The following is a 14,605-nucleotide window of genomic DNA, read 5'->3' as shown; positions in this document are numbered from 1 at the left end:
GATGATCAATCAGGCACACTTTATTAATATGGATACCAGCAAATTATGAATCTTATAGCAAACTATACCGTTACAATACACTCAAAACATGTAAACATTCAGGCATTATAATCCAATATAACAGCACAATTCTCCCTCCTCAACTGATAAAGAAATGTCATTTCCTCTCCCTATAAATTGCTAATAACACTACAGTGACACCCAGTTAAGTGTCCAAACCACACTGGGTAGTGTGTACTTGTGTGACACGGGATGCGACCATAGATATCAATAGATGGGACTGACATGGATGTTAACAATGGAGAGAACTGAGCAGGCCAATAAGGCACCAATTCAGTCTGTCAGCATCCCGGAATTAAATACAACACTAATTTGGAGACCATTGAAATACTGGTTTCTGTTGTGGCCCCATTCAGAGGGATAGTCACTGGGGAGACAAAGAACAGGAGGACTTATTCTACCATCGAATTGCAACCTTAAGACTTTTTGGGGTGTACAGTTCAAGTTTTCACATAATCTTTTTTGTGTTTGTCTTTTAAGTTTCATCACCATCAGCCATGCAGAAGTAGTTTTGAAAAAGAGAGAAAAGGAGAAGGGAAGCGTGTTGCAAGAACAATCACAAGAGTGATTTATTTAGTGCTAACACCAGGGAAGTGTTTTCAGCCGTGGCGTCACGTCTTTGTAAATGAAAATGGCGCTTTATGGTTGAATAAATAGAATAAAGCAACACTGTCAATTTGTCAACACATGACAATACACTCCCTCTCCAAGGAATGAACATTAATCAAATAATACTTTAAAACAGATGTGCCAATTGCAGTCTAACAACATTTTGACAACTGAAGTTGCAGTGTAAATAACACACTTTCACCTGTCAGAGCTATCTAAATATTAATCCGTGCAATATTTAGCTGGGGTATCAGGCAAACACCTATTGTAGAGAGTGAATGATTTGAACATGCAAGGATCAGTATGACACCGTTTTGCTTTCCACTTCTGAGTGCACGTAGCTAAACGACATAAGTCAATAAATGTCATGAGATAAATAAGTAATGAACATATAAAAGCACCACCAGCTAATGCTAAAGCATCATGAGCTGTGTTCAACTACCAGAATGTTATAGTACATGTAATGTAGATTAACTTGAATAAGTAACACAATGCAAACATCAAACTATTAATGGACCTTTCATCAATGTGAAGATGTAGTACATCGGAGGTCTGTTGTGAGTAACAGCCTAACCCTAATATAATAAGCTGACATGCCTTAGAGACCTATCTATTTCTGAAAGGCATTGCACGTCTCCTTTCCCTCATTTATGAATAAAATCCCTTAACATTGCAAAGACGTTGCGAGTGCGTCTGTCAGTAGTACAGCAGGTTACAGTAGCTGTACTGTAGAAGGCTTATTTATGGCCGGATCTTGTGCGCTTGGACATCTACAAGTAGGCCGAGAAGAAAAAAACATAATTTCTAGAAAACCTGGGAATTATGGAAAAGTTACTGTAACTTTGCTGGGGCCCCCCGGTAGGCTGGGACCCCACTGTGTCTCTAGGCGTCCTGGGCTGATCCCTGGCCTTGCTGGCTCAGCTGCTGGATGCGGTCGGCCAGCTCCAGACAGTGGAGGACCCTGTGGCGCTCGGCATGGAGCTGGTCACGGGGGACCTGGCCCAGAAGCTTCTGACTGAAGAGCACCAGGTCCTGCATGAAGAGACCCACCGGCTCCCTGGCAGCCGGGGGAAGCTGGGTCATGGTGCATGAGTCAAAGCGGAAGTTGATATTCTTCACTCTGGGCAGGCCAGGACCCCGCTCCTCAATCCATGTGAGAGGCCTGTATTAAAACCATAATATGTTACAAGGAGGTTATAGTTAACCCAAAGTTTCAGGGCTGGACTACCAGTATTTTCTTTAGATGTAATAAAGGCAATTTTGTTTGAGGCTGGCCGAATAGCTAGGTTTGAGGTGTTGTGAAGGACACGTTATCTGATATTATTACTTGATCCTAATGTACAGTACATACTTCTGCTCTTTAGTCATGAGTTGAGTGGTCATCTTCATGTACTTGTTCTCCTGGTCTTCCTCCATGCTGGCAGCAGTGACAGACAGCTCTCCAAACAGATCCACCAGCCAGGTAAGCCGGGCGATGCCACTGAAAGCTGGAAACCCAAAGCCCGGCTTCAGAGGACCTCCTATCAGACGACACATAGGAACACTACAGTCAGAAGTAGTTGTAAAGGGACATGTAATCCATTGGCTCATTGTCAATCATCATCTGGTTACATTTAGGACTGGTTAGCACACATTTTGCATTGATTTTGTACTCATCACATTACAGTACATACACTGTTGTGGTGCGCATATATATATATATCACACCATAAAGCATAAAAGGAACATGAACCATTGAAGTGAATTTCCCAACAGATACAGTTATATTTCATTTGGTGCTTGCTGCCTCGTACAGTCCAACTCCTAAAACTGCCCTGACTCAAATGTCAGACACTACTCCCTCTGGCTCTTCGACTCGCTCTCCGCTACGATTCTTAGTCAAAAGTCAGCCGCTATAAAATATTGTCTGTCATCTGAGGTTGTGTGGAGCGTTTCAAGTTGAGAACTATGATTTATTATTCAGTCACGGCTGCTTTAGGTGAAGCCCATTCATATGCATTAACTAACTTGTTCCCCAGCAGTGCTCTGATGAATAGAACAGAGCTAGTTTGCATCCCAAATGGCACCCCATTCGCTATGTAGTACACTACCAATGACAATAGTGCACTATGTAGGGAATAGGGTGCTGTTTGACATGCACCTCTAGACTTCATCAATAACACCCTGCTGTATTTCACACCAGAGACCTGTCTGCCTGCCTCACTCCACAGGCTGGCTCTCTTTCACATCAACCTAAATGGGTGTACTGTGGAGACTGAGAAAACAACATTTTACAAGTCACTTTGATGGGAGCTATACTATATCAAAAGCTCTGGAATTAAATATTCATTCCGAACCCTGTGACCTGGACGATGTACATCAAATTGATACATGTTATGCAGTTATTGTAGTTGATGCATCAGTGTTGTATTTGAGGTGATGCATCAGTGGTGCTGGGATTTTTGTGTATTTGTGCTTTACTCCCTGTCCCAGTCTGTCTCTCACCTGTGAAGTGAAGGGATCCTTCCTCCAGCTTTTTCCCTGCTATGTCCTTCTTCAGCTGCTTAAAGTCGGCTGTCAAGAGTTCTATGTGCTCCTCATGCAGGACCACTCCTAGGTACATAGTAGACATAGAACATTAAATACATAGGTGATCAATACTAGTTAAGATACGCGTCTACTACATCATCCCCATAATGTAATCAATATTTCACCATGTCTTCTCTATACACTTCGAATTAACCAAAATAAATCTCTCCCAATGATTATGTCCAGCTCACCTTTTTCCTGAGCCAGGTCCCAGAGGTCCACGGCAGTCTTGTATGTCATGGCCATAGGATATTCCACACAGACATGCTTCCCAGCTTCCAGAAATGTCCTGTGCTCCGTTAGAATATGCAACATAGTATAGGATAATTGAGTTTGTTTGAGTAGCCAAGAAGGGTGTCAGAGACATTGCTTCAACAGAACATTAGTAAAAATTATGAAGACGATTTAAAAAGACTTCTGTACTAGGGAGATGCACAATTCAAATGTAACTTAATATCCCAAACTTCCCAGTAAGAGCCGTTGGTCAATGTTTCAATAACCCAGGGTGTTCAGAGTTTGGAAAAATTCACATTGACCACTCTTAAACTCCTTGTAACTTTCTCAAAAACATTGTTTCCAATTAAATTGACAACAAAAGAAGATAATGAAGTATCCTGTATGAAAAAGTCGTTCAAGAACATTTCAGGGCTCTCCCCCTTTACTTTTCGTTTCCTTTACAGTATGAAGGGCAGTACCTGCTGTTCCATTTAGACCGTTAGCCTGGAACTGTCTAGCAGTGAAACATGATGACTATGTTCTCAACACCCCTCATTAACCAGCCTAAAATAACTCTCCATTCTTTAACAGCCTGTCTAAGCCTCTCTGTACACTCCTAACATTTAGCAGTGAGAGGGAGAGTAGAAAGCATAATTTAAGAGTGTGTTTTCGCTACAGTTTGCAGTCATAATGAGGGCCCTTAGAGAGCAGTAGCCTTGGTCATGCTCTCCAGGGCTTGAGAGGTAGACATCAAACATCTACACATATTGTAATCAGCTGTGGGAGAGGGAGGAGACTGCTCAGGATAATGTGAATGCCAGAGCCCGGGCGACATTTGTTGATACAGCTCCGGAACCGCCTCAGATGTTACCTGATCGATTTACAGTGAAGCACCTATGAGGGTCAAGGACGAAATCTTGAACAACTTGCTAAACTGTCGTGTTACTGTGTGTCCCAACGTTGTATAATACATAGCTTATAAACTACAACTGTTAGACAGTTTGTCTGAGGGCCTGGTAAATGGATCAGGCTCAATGAATGGTTAATTAACCTACAGACTGAGCCTCAGTGGACTGAGAAAGAAAAGCAACAGTGTACTGAAGCTTGACACGTGTTCCAGTGCTGACTCCTAGTGGTGATTTGTAACATGGTGAAACTATAGCTCTGTTGTGTAAGAGCACTTCAGTCAGAAACAAAACTGATGACGGGATAACTAAACAACTACCACAGAGGACCGTCAGAGACATGGGGTCAGTGAGAGTTTTACCTGATGTTTTCCTCATGCACAGCGTTTTCAGTGCAGACGAAGGCCACCTTTATGTCATCTCTCCTCAGAGCATCCTCGATAGTGATCTGTTTCACTCCCTGCTGCTCCTCTAGGGTCCTCCTATGGGAAGACAGCACTAGAGTTGTATTCAGTAGGGGGAAAGTGATTTGAAAAAACATGAACTTGTCAAGAGCACAGTTGAATTGTTCCGTTGTGTAAAGGTTTGCTACAGTGTGCACGACCCAGGCAACATGGTCATCCACACATCCCAGCTGCTGCCTCTGTGATTGAGTACAGGACAGGTCAGTGATTATATATCACCATTAAACAAGATCACGTAATATGATTTTAATCGCCTGGAGCTTCACTCTACAATATTGAAGTATTACAAAAGTTAAAAAGCGCACAGTGAAAAATGACAGGTGACTGACCTTGACTTCAGTGCTTATTTATTTCATATTTTCAGTGCAACAAAGGTCATTGCACTGCAAATATACACTGAGTGTACAAAACATTAAGAACCCCTGCTCTTTCCATGACAGACTGATCAGGTGAAATGAAGGTGAAAGCTAGCTATGATCCCTTATTCATGTCACTTGTTAAATCCACTTCAATCAGTGTAGATGAAAGTGGGGGAAGACACATTAAATAAGGATTTTTAGGCCTTGAGACATGGACAGCTTGGAGCAGACATTTTCTCTCTCTCTCCTATTGAAAAAGTGAACAGTCCGGTTGAAATATTATTGATTATTTATTGTAAAAACAACCTGAGGATTGATTATAAAAAAACATTTAAAATGTTTCTACGAACTTTACGGATACTATTTGGAATTTTCGTCTGCCAGTTATGACATGCACGAGCCTGTAGATTTCTGAACAAAACACACCAACAAAATGGAGGTTTTTGGATATAAAAATAATCTTTATCGAACAAAAGGAACATTTATTGTGTAACTGGGAGTCTCGTGAGTGCAAACATCCGAAGATCATCAAAGGTAAGCGATTCATTTTATTGCTTTTCTGACTTTCGTGACCATTCTACTTTGCTGCTAGCTGTTTGTCTGCTGAGAGAGATGTCCTAACATAAACGCTTGGATAGCTTTTGCTGTAAAGCTTTTTTGAAATCTGACACGCCAGGTGGATTAACAACAAGCTAAGCTGTGTTTTGCTATATTGCACTTGTGATTTCATGAAAATTAAATATTTTTTGAAATTAAATTTGAATTTGGCGCTCTGCAATTCAGCGCATGTTGACGAAAATGATCCCGCTAAAGGGATGGGTGCGCCAAGAAGTTAATACTAGTTGTTCCTGCCAAAACCAGCACCTGGACACACTGCTGTGCACAAGGTTTCTATTTATTTAGTATATTGCAACCATTGTTTTTTGTGTGTTTTTTTTACTGTCAGCAAACAATGAGATGTCTTGGTGCCTCACCTGGAAATGAAGCCTTTGACACTGAGCTTCTCAGCTGCACTGGAAGGCAGAGGGGCTAGCATGTCCCTGATCCTCACAAAGCCTGCTGTCCCGATGCCCACCACTACTGAACCAAACATGTCTGACAGCAGAGAGGAACAGGGAGTTGGGAAGGAAATGGTTAGAAAGAAACCAGTGTCTTGCTCCTTTCAATTCTGTCAAAGCCAACCTACAGTGCATTCGGAAAGTATTCAGACCCCTTGACTTTTCCTAATTTTGTTACATTATAGGTGTTTAGAAATGTTTGAAAATGTATTAAAAATAAAAAAACGTGTTTACATAAGTATTCAGACCCTTTGCTATGAGACTCGAAATTGAGCTCAAGTGCATCCTGTTTCCATTGATCATCGTTGAGATGTTTCTAGAACTTGGAGTCCACCTGTGGTAAATTCTATTGATTGGAAATCATTTGGAAAGGCACACACCTGTCTATATAAGGTCCCACAGTTGACAGTGCACGTATGTGCAAAAACCAAGCCATGAGGTCGAAGGAATTGTCCGTAGAGCCCCGAGGTAGGATTATGTAATGTCAGAACATTTCTGCAGCATTGAAGGTCCCCAAGAACACAGTGGCCCCATAATGATAAAGTGAAAACAGGTTTAGAAATTTTAGCAAATGTATTAAATACAGAACTGAAATATCACATTTACATAAGTATTCAGACCCTTTACGCAGTACTTTGTTAAAGCACCTTTGGCAGCGAGTACAGCCTGAGTCTTCTTGGGTATGACGCTACAAACTTGGCACACCTGTATTTGGGGAATTTGTTCCCATCTTCTCTGCAGATCCTCTCAAGCTCTGTCAGGTTGGATGGGGAGCGTCGCTGCACAGCTATTTTCAGGTTCTTCAGAGATGTTCAATCTGGTTCAAGTCAGGGACTTGTTCAGGGACTTGTCCCGAATACACTCCTGCGTTGTCTTGGCTGTGTGCTTAGGGTCGTTGTCCTGTTGGAAGATGAACCTTCGTCCCAGTCTGAGGTCCTGAGCGCTCTGGAGCAGGGATCAAGGATCTCTCTGTACTTTGCACCGTTCATTTTTCCCTTGATCCAGACTAGTCTCCCAGTCCCTGTCGCTGAAAAAACATTCCCAGAGCATGATGCTGCCACCACCATGCTTCACCATAGGGATGGTGCCAGGTGTCCTCCAGACATAACGCTTGGCATTCAAGCGTTATGGCATTCAGGCCAAATAGTTCTTGGTTTCATGAGACCAGAGAATCACCTTTAGGTGCCTTTTGGCAAACTCCAAGTGCGCTGTCATGTGCCTTCTACTGAGGAGTGGCTTCCGTCTGGCCACTCTACCATAAAGGCCTGATTGGTAGAGTGCAGCAGAGATGGTTGTCCTTCTGGAAGGTTCTCCCATCGCCACAAAGGTACTCTGGAGCTCTGTCAGAGTGACCATCGGGTTCTTGGTCACCTCCCTGACCAAGGCCCTTCTTCGCCAATTGCTCAGTTTGGTCAGCTCTAGGAAGTCTTGGTGGTTCCAAACTTCTTCCCTTTAAGAATGATGGAGACCACTGTGTTCTTGGGGACCTTCCTTGCGGAATAAATGTTTTGGTACCCTTCCCTAGATCTGTATCTCGACACAATCCTGTCTCGGAGCTCTACGGACAATTCCTTCATTCAACCTCATGGCTTGGGTTTTTCTCTGGCATGCACTGTCAACTGTGGGACCTTATATAGACAGGTGTGTGCCTTTCGAAATCATGTCCATTCAAATGAATTTACCACAGGTGGACTCTAATCAAGTTGTAGAAACATCTCAAGGATGATCAATGTAAAAGGGATGCACCTGAGTTCAATTGAGTCTCATTGCAAAGGGTCTAAATACCTATGTAAATAATGTTTTGTGTGTGTGTGAATACATTTGAAAACATTTCTAAAAACCTGTTTTCACTTGGTCAATATGGGGTATTGTGTGTAGATTGATGAGGGGAAAATGTATTTAATCCATTTTAGAATAAGGATGTAACTTAACAAAATGTAGAAAAAGTCGAGGGGCCCGAAAACTTTCCGAATGCACTGTATGTCCAGGACATATCTTGGGTCTTTGTGCAATGTGCACAGTTGATAAAGGCTTCCTTCCTATCAGACCTAAAATGGTGCAGTGTAATAATGAGTACACTAACGTTAGCTATCATGGTGGGATGCCCCGCGACCCCGCGATAGCTATATACATCTCAAGGTATCCATATTACAGATATATAAACTAGAACTAGGGTGGGGTGCTGATCATTACAAATTACAAATGCAAATCATTACAAATAATAGGAACATTCGAGGTCTCCATTGATTTACAACAAGTAATTTTAAAATTAGACAAGAAATTGACATGAAAATGGTAAGTCTATGTTCTGCATGACATCAAGAACAAATACAGTAACACACGTACAACTTCACGAATTTCCTGGAAACAATGCTGCAATGCTGTCCTTGTTGAATGAGTTCCGCATTCAGCACTAATTAAAACTGGTTTACATACAAGCATGATGTCCTTACCTACTTTCTGTATTGCCCTCGACGACAGTAAGTTGACGCAGATGACTCGCTTATGTGAATAAAATGCTACTGTCGAGCTCTTGTCGCTGTGATATAACTGTGTAACAACTTTCATAACACATTTTTTTTTCCAAGACAGTTTGCGTGTGACGTGTACATAGAACGTGAAGTCTCATCACGTGATATGGACGTCTCGCCTCTTATGTGGTTGTACTTTTTGTTATAAAAACAAATTACGACATTAGGTAATTATTATCTTTTCGTTCATTTACATAACGTTTACATGTATTTTAAAATGTATGGATGTGTTTCAGCCAATGACTGGTTTTAGCTCAAGCCAGCTTTAGGTTCGATTTAGGTTTAGGCAGCAATATGGCGACTCCCATAAATACAGCATGAATGTCCTCAGTTCAGTCTCTAATTGAACTGTTGTTGTAGATGACATTCTGCATTATATTTTTAGAGTAGTGCATTTTCCTCTAAATTTAATTTGGTCGTAAAAGTCTTCGTACGAAATGCCTACACCAGATTACAAGAACGTTTAGCTTGAATGAATTTCCAAGGCTGCGCTACAGTGCTATCCTTGGTTGCGCTTACCCCCAAAAGACTAATTACACTTTGAATACCCTAGATGGCGATGTCACAAGAAGCCTAACCTATAACGTTACTGAACAAAAATTGTAACGCAACAATTTCAAAGATTTTACCGAGTTACAGTTCATATAAGGAAATCAATCAATTAAAATGCATTAGGTCCAAATCCATGGATTTCACATGACTGGGTAGGGGCGCAGCTATGGGTGGGCCTGGGAGGGCATAGACCCACCCACTTGGGAGCCAGGCCCATCCAATCAGAATTTGTTTTTCCCCACAAAAGGGCTTCATTACAGACAGAAATACTCCTCAGTTTCATCAGCTGTCCGGCTGGTTGTTCTCAGACAATCCCGTAGGCGTTAGGTGATCGCTGGATGTGGAGGTCCTGGGCTGGCCTGCTTACACTGGTCTGTGGTTATGAGGCCCGGTTGGGCGTACTGCCATATTCTCTAAAACGACGTTTGATAGAGTAATTAACATGAAATTGTCTGGCAACAGCTCTGGTGGACATTCATGCAGTCAGCATGCCAATTGCACACTCCCTCAAAACTTGAGACATCTGTGGCATTGTGTTGAGTGGCCTTTTATTGTCCCCAGCACAAGGTGAGCCTGTGTAATAATAATGTTTCAATAAGCTTCTTGATATGCCACACCTGTCAGGTGGATGGAGTATCTTGGAAAATGAGAAATGCTTACTAACAGGATGTAAACTCATGAAACATGGAACCAACCTTTTATAAGTTGCATTTCTATTTTTGATCAGTATAGATTGACACTAATATGAATATACTGTAGGGGATCATTTTAAGAAATACAGTGCCTATAGAAAGTCTACACTGTTGAACTGTTTACGTTTTGCTGTCAGAAAATTAAATCTAAAAAGGATTACGTTGCATTTGTTTTCATACAGATCTACACAACCTACTCTACTCTACATTTTCAAAGTCATAGAAAGTCATAGAACATTTTCCAAATTGGATAAGTCTCTACCCCCCTAAGTTAGTACTTGGTGGAAGCACCTTTTGGCAGCTGTCACAGCTGTGAATCATTTTTATAAAAATTCCACCAACTTTGCACAACTCTTAGGGTGACATATATCCATTGTTTTTGTCAAAATTGCTCAAGCTCATTCAATTTGGTTGGGAATCATTGATGGACGGCAATATTCAAACCTTGTTCTTTATTTTCAAGAACATTTAAGTCAGTACTGAGACTAGACCACCCAGGAACACACAACACCTATTGGAAAGCCATTCTGGTGTGTCTTTGGCATGAATATCTTTGTAATGTAAGATGCACAGGCGTCTTTCTTTTCACTTTGTCATACAGGCCAGTAATATGGAGTTAATGCAAAGTTGTTGATCCCTATGTATTTTTAAGTATTGTTGTGGATAAGCTTGTCACTGGCAGGAACTGGGGAACATTTTTCATAACTTTATTTTACTTTGAAAATGTGGAGCAGGTTGTGCAGACCTGTAGGAAAAATATCTAATGTAATCCCTTTTTAGATTTCATTAAAGGCAGAAAAATGTGAAAATAGCTCAAGACTTTCTATAGGCACTGTATTTTGTGCAAATTTGTACCTGTGTACAGGTCTTAAGTGGGTTCTCGGGGTAGTCTTGTGTTTTAAGTAGTCTTGTCTTGGCTTTCTCTGCTCCAAGACACTGGACTGTTACTCTCTCCCTGTCTACTTTTTAAAATATATATAAATAATGCCCTACCCAAACCTCGTTCTTTCCTTGTACAATTATAGGCCTACTGCACCCAGTCACACAGAATTTGGTCAGTAAAAGAGGAAATTGTCATTTTAATGTCTGACCTACCCTTAAAATTAGAATCCTTAGTTGCTACATCCATTTTTGTACTTATCAGATAATAAGGCTATTGATTATTGAGGAATATGACTAATAAATGCCTCATGAGCTTACTTAATGGTCGTAGCCCATCAGAACTTAAAATATAAGCTTGTTTTAGGCCTAATGATTGTAAGCAATGTAAATGTCAACACTGTATAGCCTCAAAACATTGTTAAATCTATAATTATGTTTATCATGGATGATCAGTCCTTGCATCCATAGCTATGTCTATACATTTGAGAGTAGTTACATTTATACAGGCACATCACTCAGCTTTTTACTAAAACACAGGCGGGGCGACCCTTTGTTATTGTTTCAACTAAAGATCTTAGCTTTAAAGGGATAGTTCACCCTAATTAGAAATATATATATTGGTTTCCTTGCCCTGTAAGCATTCTATGGACAAGGTAGGACACAAATCAATGCTTTGATTTAATCTGTGCTTCATGTCAAAATCATACTAAAGTATCAACAAAAATGTATTGTGTAACTCAATTAAGTTATTTACAGATGATGTGGACATGAAGCACGGAAATGTTAATGTAGGTACCATTGATTTGCATTGGATTTGTGTCAAACATGCTAAAAAGCTAGCATTTAAAACAGTGGCCAAGTAAACAAAACCAAAGCATTTTACTGCTGTCCATAGACTGCTTACAAGGTAAGGAAACCAATGTAATTTGGGTGAACTATCCCTTTAACAAAACAGATTTGATAAAGACGACAATAAAGAGTAACAGATCCAAAATAAATATTATTATTTTATGAGTTGGATGATCAATTGTGCAAATTATCTGAATGTATGCTCCTTTTGACTCAAAGATTCTGATGAAATGTGGGATGGTTTTGTGGAATTTGTACATTTTGGAGAACGTCTTTATAACTTGTATGTCTGTCATCAAACAGTCCACTCCCCAGGATATTCTTGTCACTGGTACTGTGAGTTTGCTACTCTAAGCAACAATCATGAGGGTCTCCACAAGCAAACTCCAGCAGATGGCCATCTACACCACCTTGTTGACTGGTGCTGGATGCGGCACAATGTATTACCTTCTGCAAAGTAAGTATCACTCAGTGTAGGTGTTGCCATGGATAATTCATGGTTCTTTAATGTAAGAAAGTGAATGAAAGCAAAATGTGCTCATGTAAGTATTTCTGCCTGCCACTCTTTGTTTTCTTTGCTAGAGAACTTCTCACGGTCGGACTACCACCGTCTAGCCCTGGAGCAGCTGAAAGCCAACCAGACAGCCATGGACAGTCTGGGAGCACCACCCCTGAAGGTCCACAACATCCACCTGTCTGACCGACACAACCGGGTGGAACCTTACACTGCTGAGGTAGCTCTCTGGGGATATTCCTCCTGTATGGGAACCAACTAGGAGCATCACCAGCATTACCATTATCCATCACTGTGTGCAAGATATTAATATTACTTTTTATGTTTCAGATCAAAATCCCAGTGACAGGATCTAAAGATGGTGGCTACCTCTACACATCCTCAGTAAGAGACCCCCAAACACTTGGGTATGTACTCTTCATCAATATTATTCTATATAAATACAGAGGAAATTAGAGGAAATTGATTGATCCATATAATGCAATTGAATGCTGTTGTTCATCAAACAGTAAGTACCCTTCTCTCTTTCCCTGGCGCCACTAGGTGGAATTTAACGCAGGCAGTGCTGCAGCTTAGAGAGGGTCAGCGTATTGACCTTCTCACATTCACACCACCGCCAAATAAGACAGAAGGACTTGAGACAGGCAACTGGTCCTCCTGATCTGCTCACCAGTCACCAAAACTACAGTGTGATGAAGGTGTCGCCATAGCTTAATGAATTGAAGTGTCATAGTCATATTTGAAAAAAGCACCAGAGTGCAGTGCTGGACACTTATTTAGACAAAAGGGTATACACAAGCTGCCTCTTGGTTTGGAATAACCACAGTAATGTTGATAATTTGACCAATGTTTATCGACGCTACTGTGTACATAACATTTACATACAGGGAAAATGAAAAAAGTGCTACGTCCATAAAATGTCATGCATATTCATTTTGCTCAGCGCTGTCCTGAGCAAAATGTTCATCCTACTGGTGAGAATGAAAGGACAATAACAGAGCAGCAATTGTGTCATATGCAGTGGTAAAAAACAACAACATATTCCTAGTATAATACAATGCATCTGATGAACATTTCTCCAGATTAACAATGTAAATTGACAGTGTTGGGGAAGCTATTCTGAAAAGAGTTTACCAGCCACCAATTACGTTAAGTAAACTATATTACTCAATCTGCAATGTCATAGAATATAAATAGCAAGAACAGATAACTATGTAATAAGATGTTAAGAGAATGTGTAATTTATCCTATTAAACACAAAAAAAAATGTTGTTTCAGGTGAGAATTAGCCAGGTCTGAAAATTAAGGAAATTCTTGCCTACCTCACCCATATTTTATTTTTGCAAAAAAAAGTAGTGTTTCATTCCATTAGTTACCTACACCACTAGATGGCAATAAAGTCATTAACTATTGAAAACACTACAAATATTTGAATTAGTTTAGTTTAATTACTAACTGAACCACATTCAGTACACCCCAACACTGGTAATTGCTTAGTCCAAAGCCATATCTTAATATCCAGCACTTGAGAAACATTTAGGCAATGGTTCCAGTTGTACTGTACAGTATCTGAACAACCAGAAATGTTGTCTCCCAAGGAGGTATTGTTCTATGTTTTCAGATTGATTTATTCGGATGTGACATTTTACAGTGAAAATTAGATCTGTAAAACGTGGAAAATAAACGTGGAAATAAACAGTCAAATGGCTTTATACAAGTTATGATAGCAAAATAAATTGTACTTGTGAATTCTGAACATACTGTATGAACATTAGGAAAAGAATGGCAAACAAGCTAAACATGAACCACAATATTAAACAGAAAGTGAAAGAATGGAACCAAACAAACAATGTCAGAAGTTTAATTCATTGAAATGCAATGCAGGCAAACAGATATATAGTTTGGCTTGTGGAGTACAGACAGTGTGGTGTGGTAAACAATATACAATCAGTAAAGAGTCCATCTACAGTAGAAGTGCTCATACCCATCTATCAGAAGATTATCTTCTGTAGGGAGCTGAATGACTCCTCGAACCTGAATCGCTTGGAGACGGCCTTGGCATCCTGAGACAGTCTCTGGGTCGGGCATCATCGTTTTGCATTATCCTATGGTGTAGGCAGCCACTACTATCAACTCATAAACAAACATGAAAATGCACATCCTGAGGCTCTGTTCCTAGTGGCCAGTGATTTTAATGAAGGGAAACTGAAATCAGTTTTACCCCATTTCTACCAGCATGTCACCTGTGCAACCAGAGGCGACAAAACTCTAGACCAATTACTCCAGCCACAGAAATGCATACAAAGCTCTCCCCTGCCCTCCCTTCAGCAAATCTGACCATAACTC

The 14,605-nt window shown here is 40.6% G+C and overlaps 2 protein-coding genes across 3 annotated transcripts; one reads left to right on the top strand and one right to left on the bottom strand.

Moving 5' to 3' along the window:
• On the bottom strand, positions 1 to 9,462 carry LOC139386691 (biliverdin reductase A). 2 transcript variants are annotated; one of them, XM_071132511.1, is made up of 7 exons: positions 8,693 to 9,462; positions 6,156 to 6,276; positions 4,721 to 4,840; positions 3,429 to 3,526; positions 3,154 to 3,261; positions 2,021 to 2,189; positions 1 to 1,831 (listed from the first exon to the last, which is right to left on the bottom strand). In XM_071132511.1, exons 1-7 carry the CDS (start codon positions 8,805 to 8,807, stop codon positions 1,552 to 1,554), a joined length of 1,011 nt encoding a protein of 336 aa, XP_070988612.1. In that variant the 5' UTR covers positions 8,808 to 9,462; the 3' UTR covers positions 1 to 1,551. The 2 variants fall into 2 exon arrangements, with proteins under 2 accessions (XP_070988612.1, XP_070988613.1); XM_071132512.1 differs by having other exon boundaries at positions 8,697 to 8,840.
• LOC139386692 (cytochrome C oxidase assembly factor 1) lies at positions 8,841 to 14,106 on the top strand. The gene is made up of 5 exons (XM_071132513.1): positions 8,841 to 8,937; positions 12,049 to 12,202; positions 12,328 to 12,479; positions 12,590 to 12,666; positions 12,803 to 14,106. The coding sequence occupies exons 2-5, from the start codon at positions 12,109 to 12,111 to the stop codon at positions 12,918 to 12,920; spliced, it is 441 nt and encodes a 146-aa protein (XP_070988614.1). The 5' UTR covers positions 8,841 to 8,937; positions 12,049 to 12,108; the 3' UTR covers positions 12,921 to 14,106.
• The last annotated feature ends 499 nt before the right edge of the window (positions 14,107 to 14,605 follow it).

This window comes from Oncorhynchus clarkii, chromosome 28 (assembly GCF_045791955.1).
Source record: "Oncorhynchus clarkii lewisi isolate Uvic-CL-2024 chromosome 28, UVic_Ocla_1.0, whole genome shotgun sequence".
NCBI classification, from domain to species: domain Eukaryota; kingdom Metazoa; phylum Chordata; class Actinopteri; order Salmoniformes; family Salmonidae; genus Oncorhynchus; species Oncorhynchus clarkii.
This window is presented reverse-complemented; position numbering and strand designations above follow the sequence as displayed.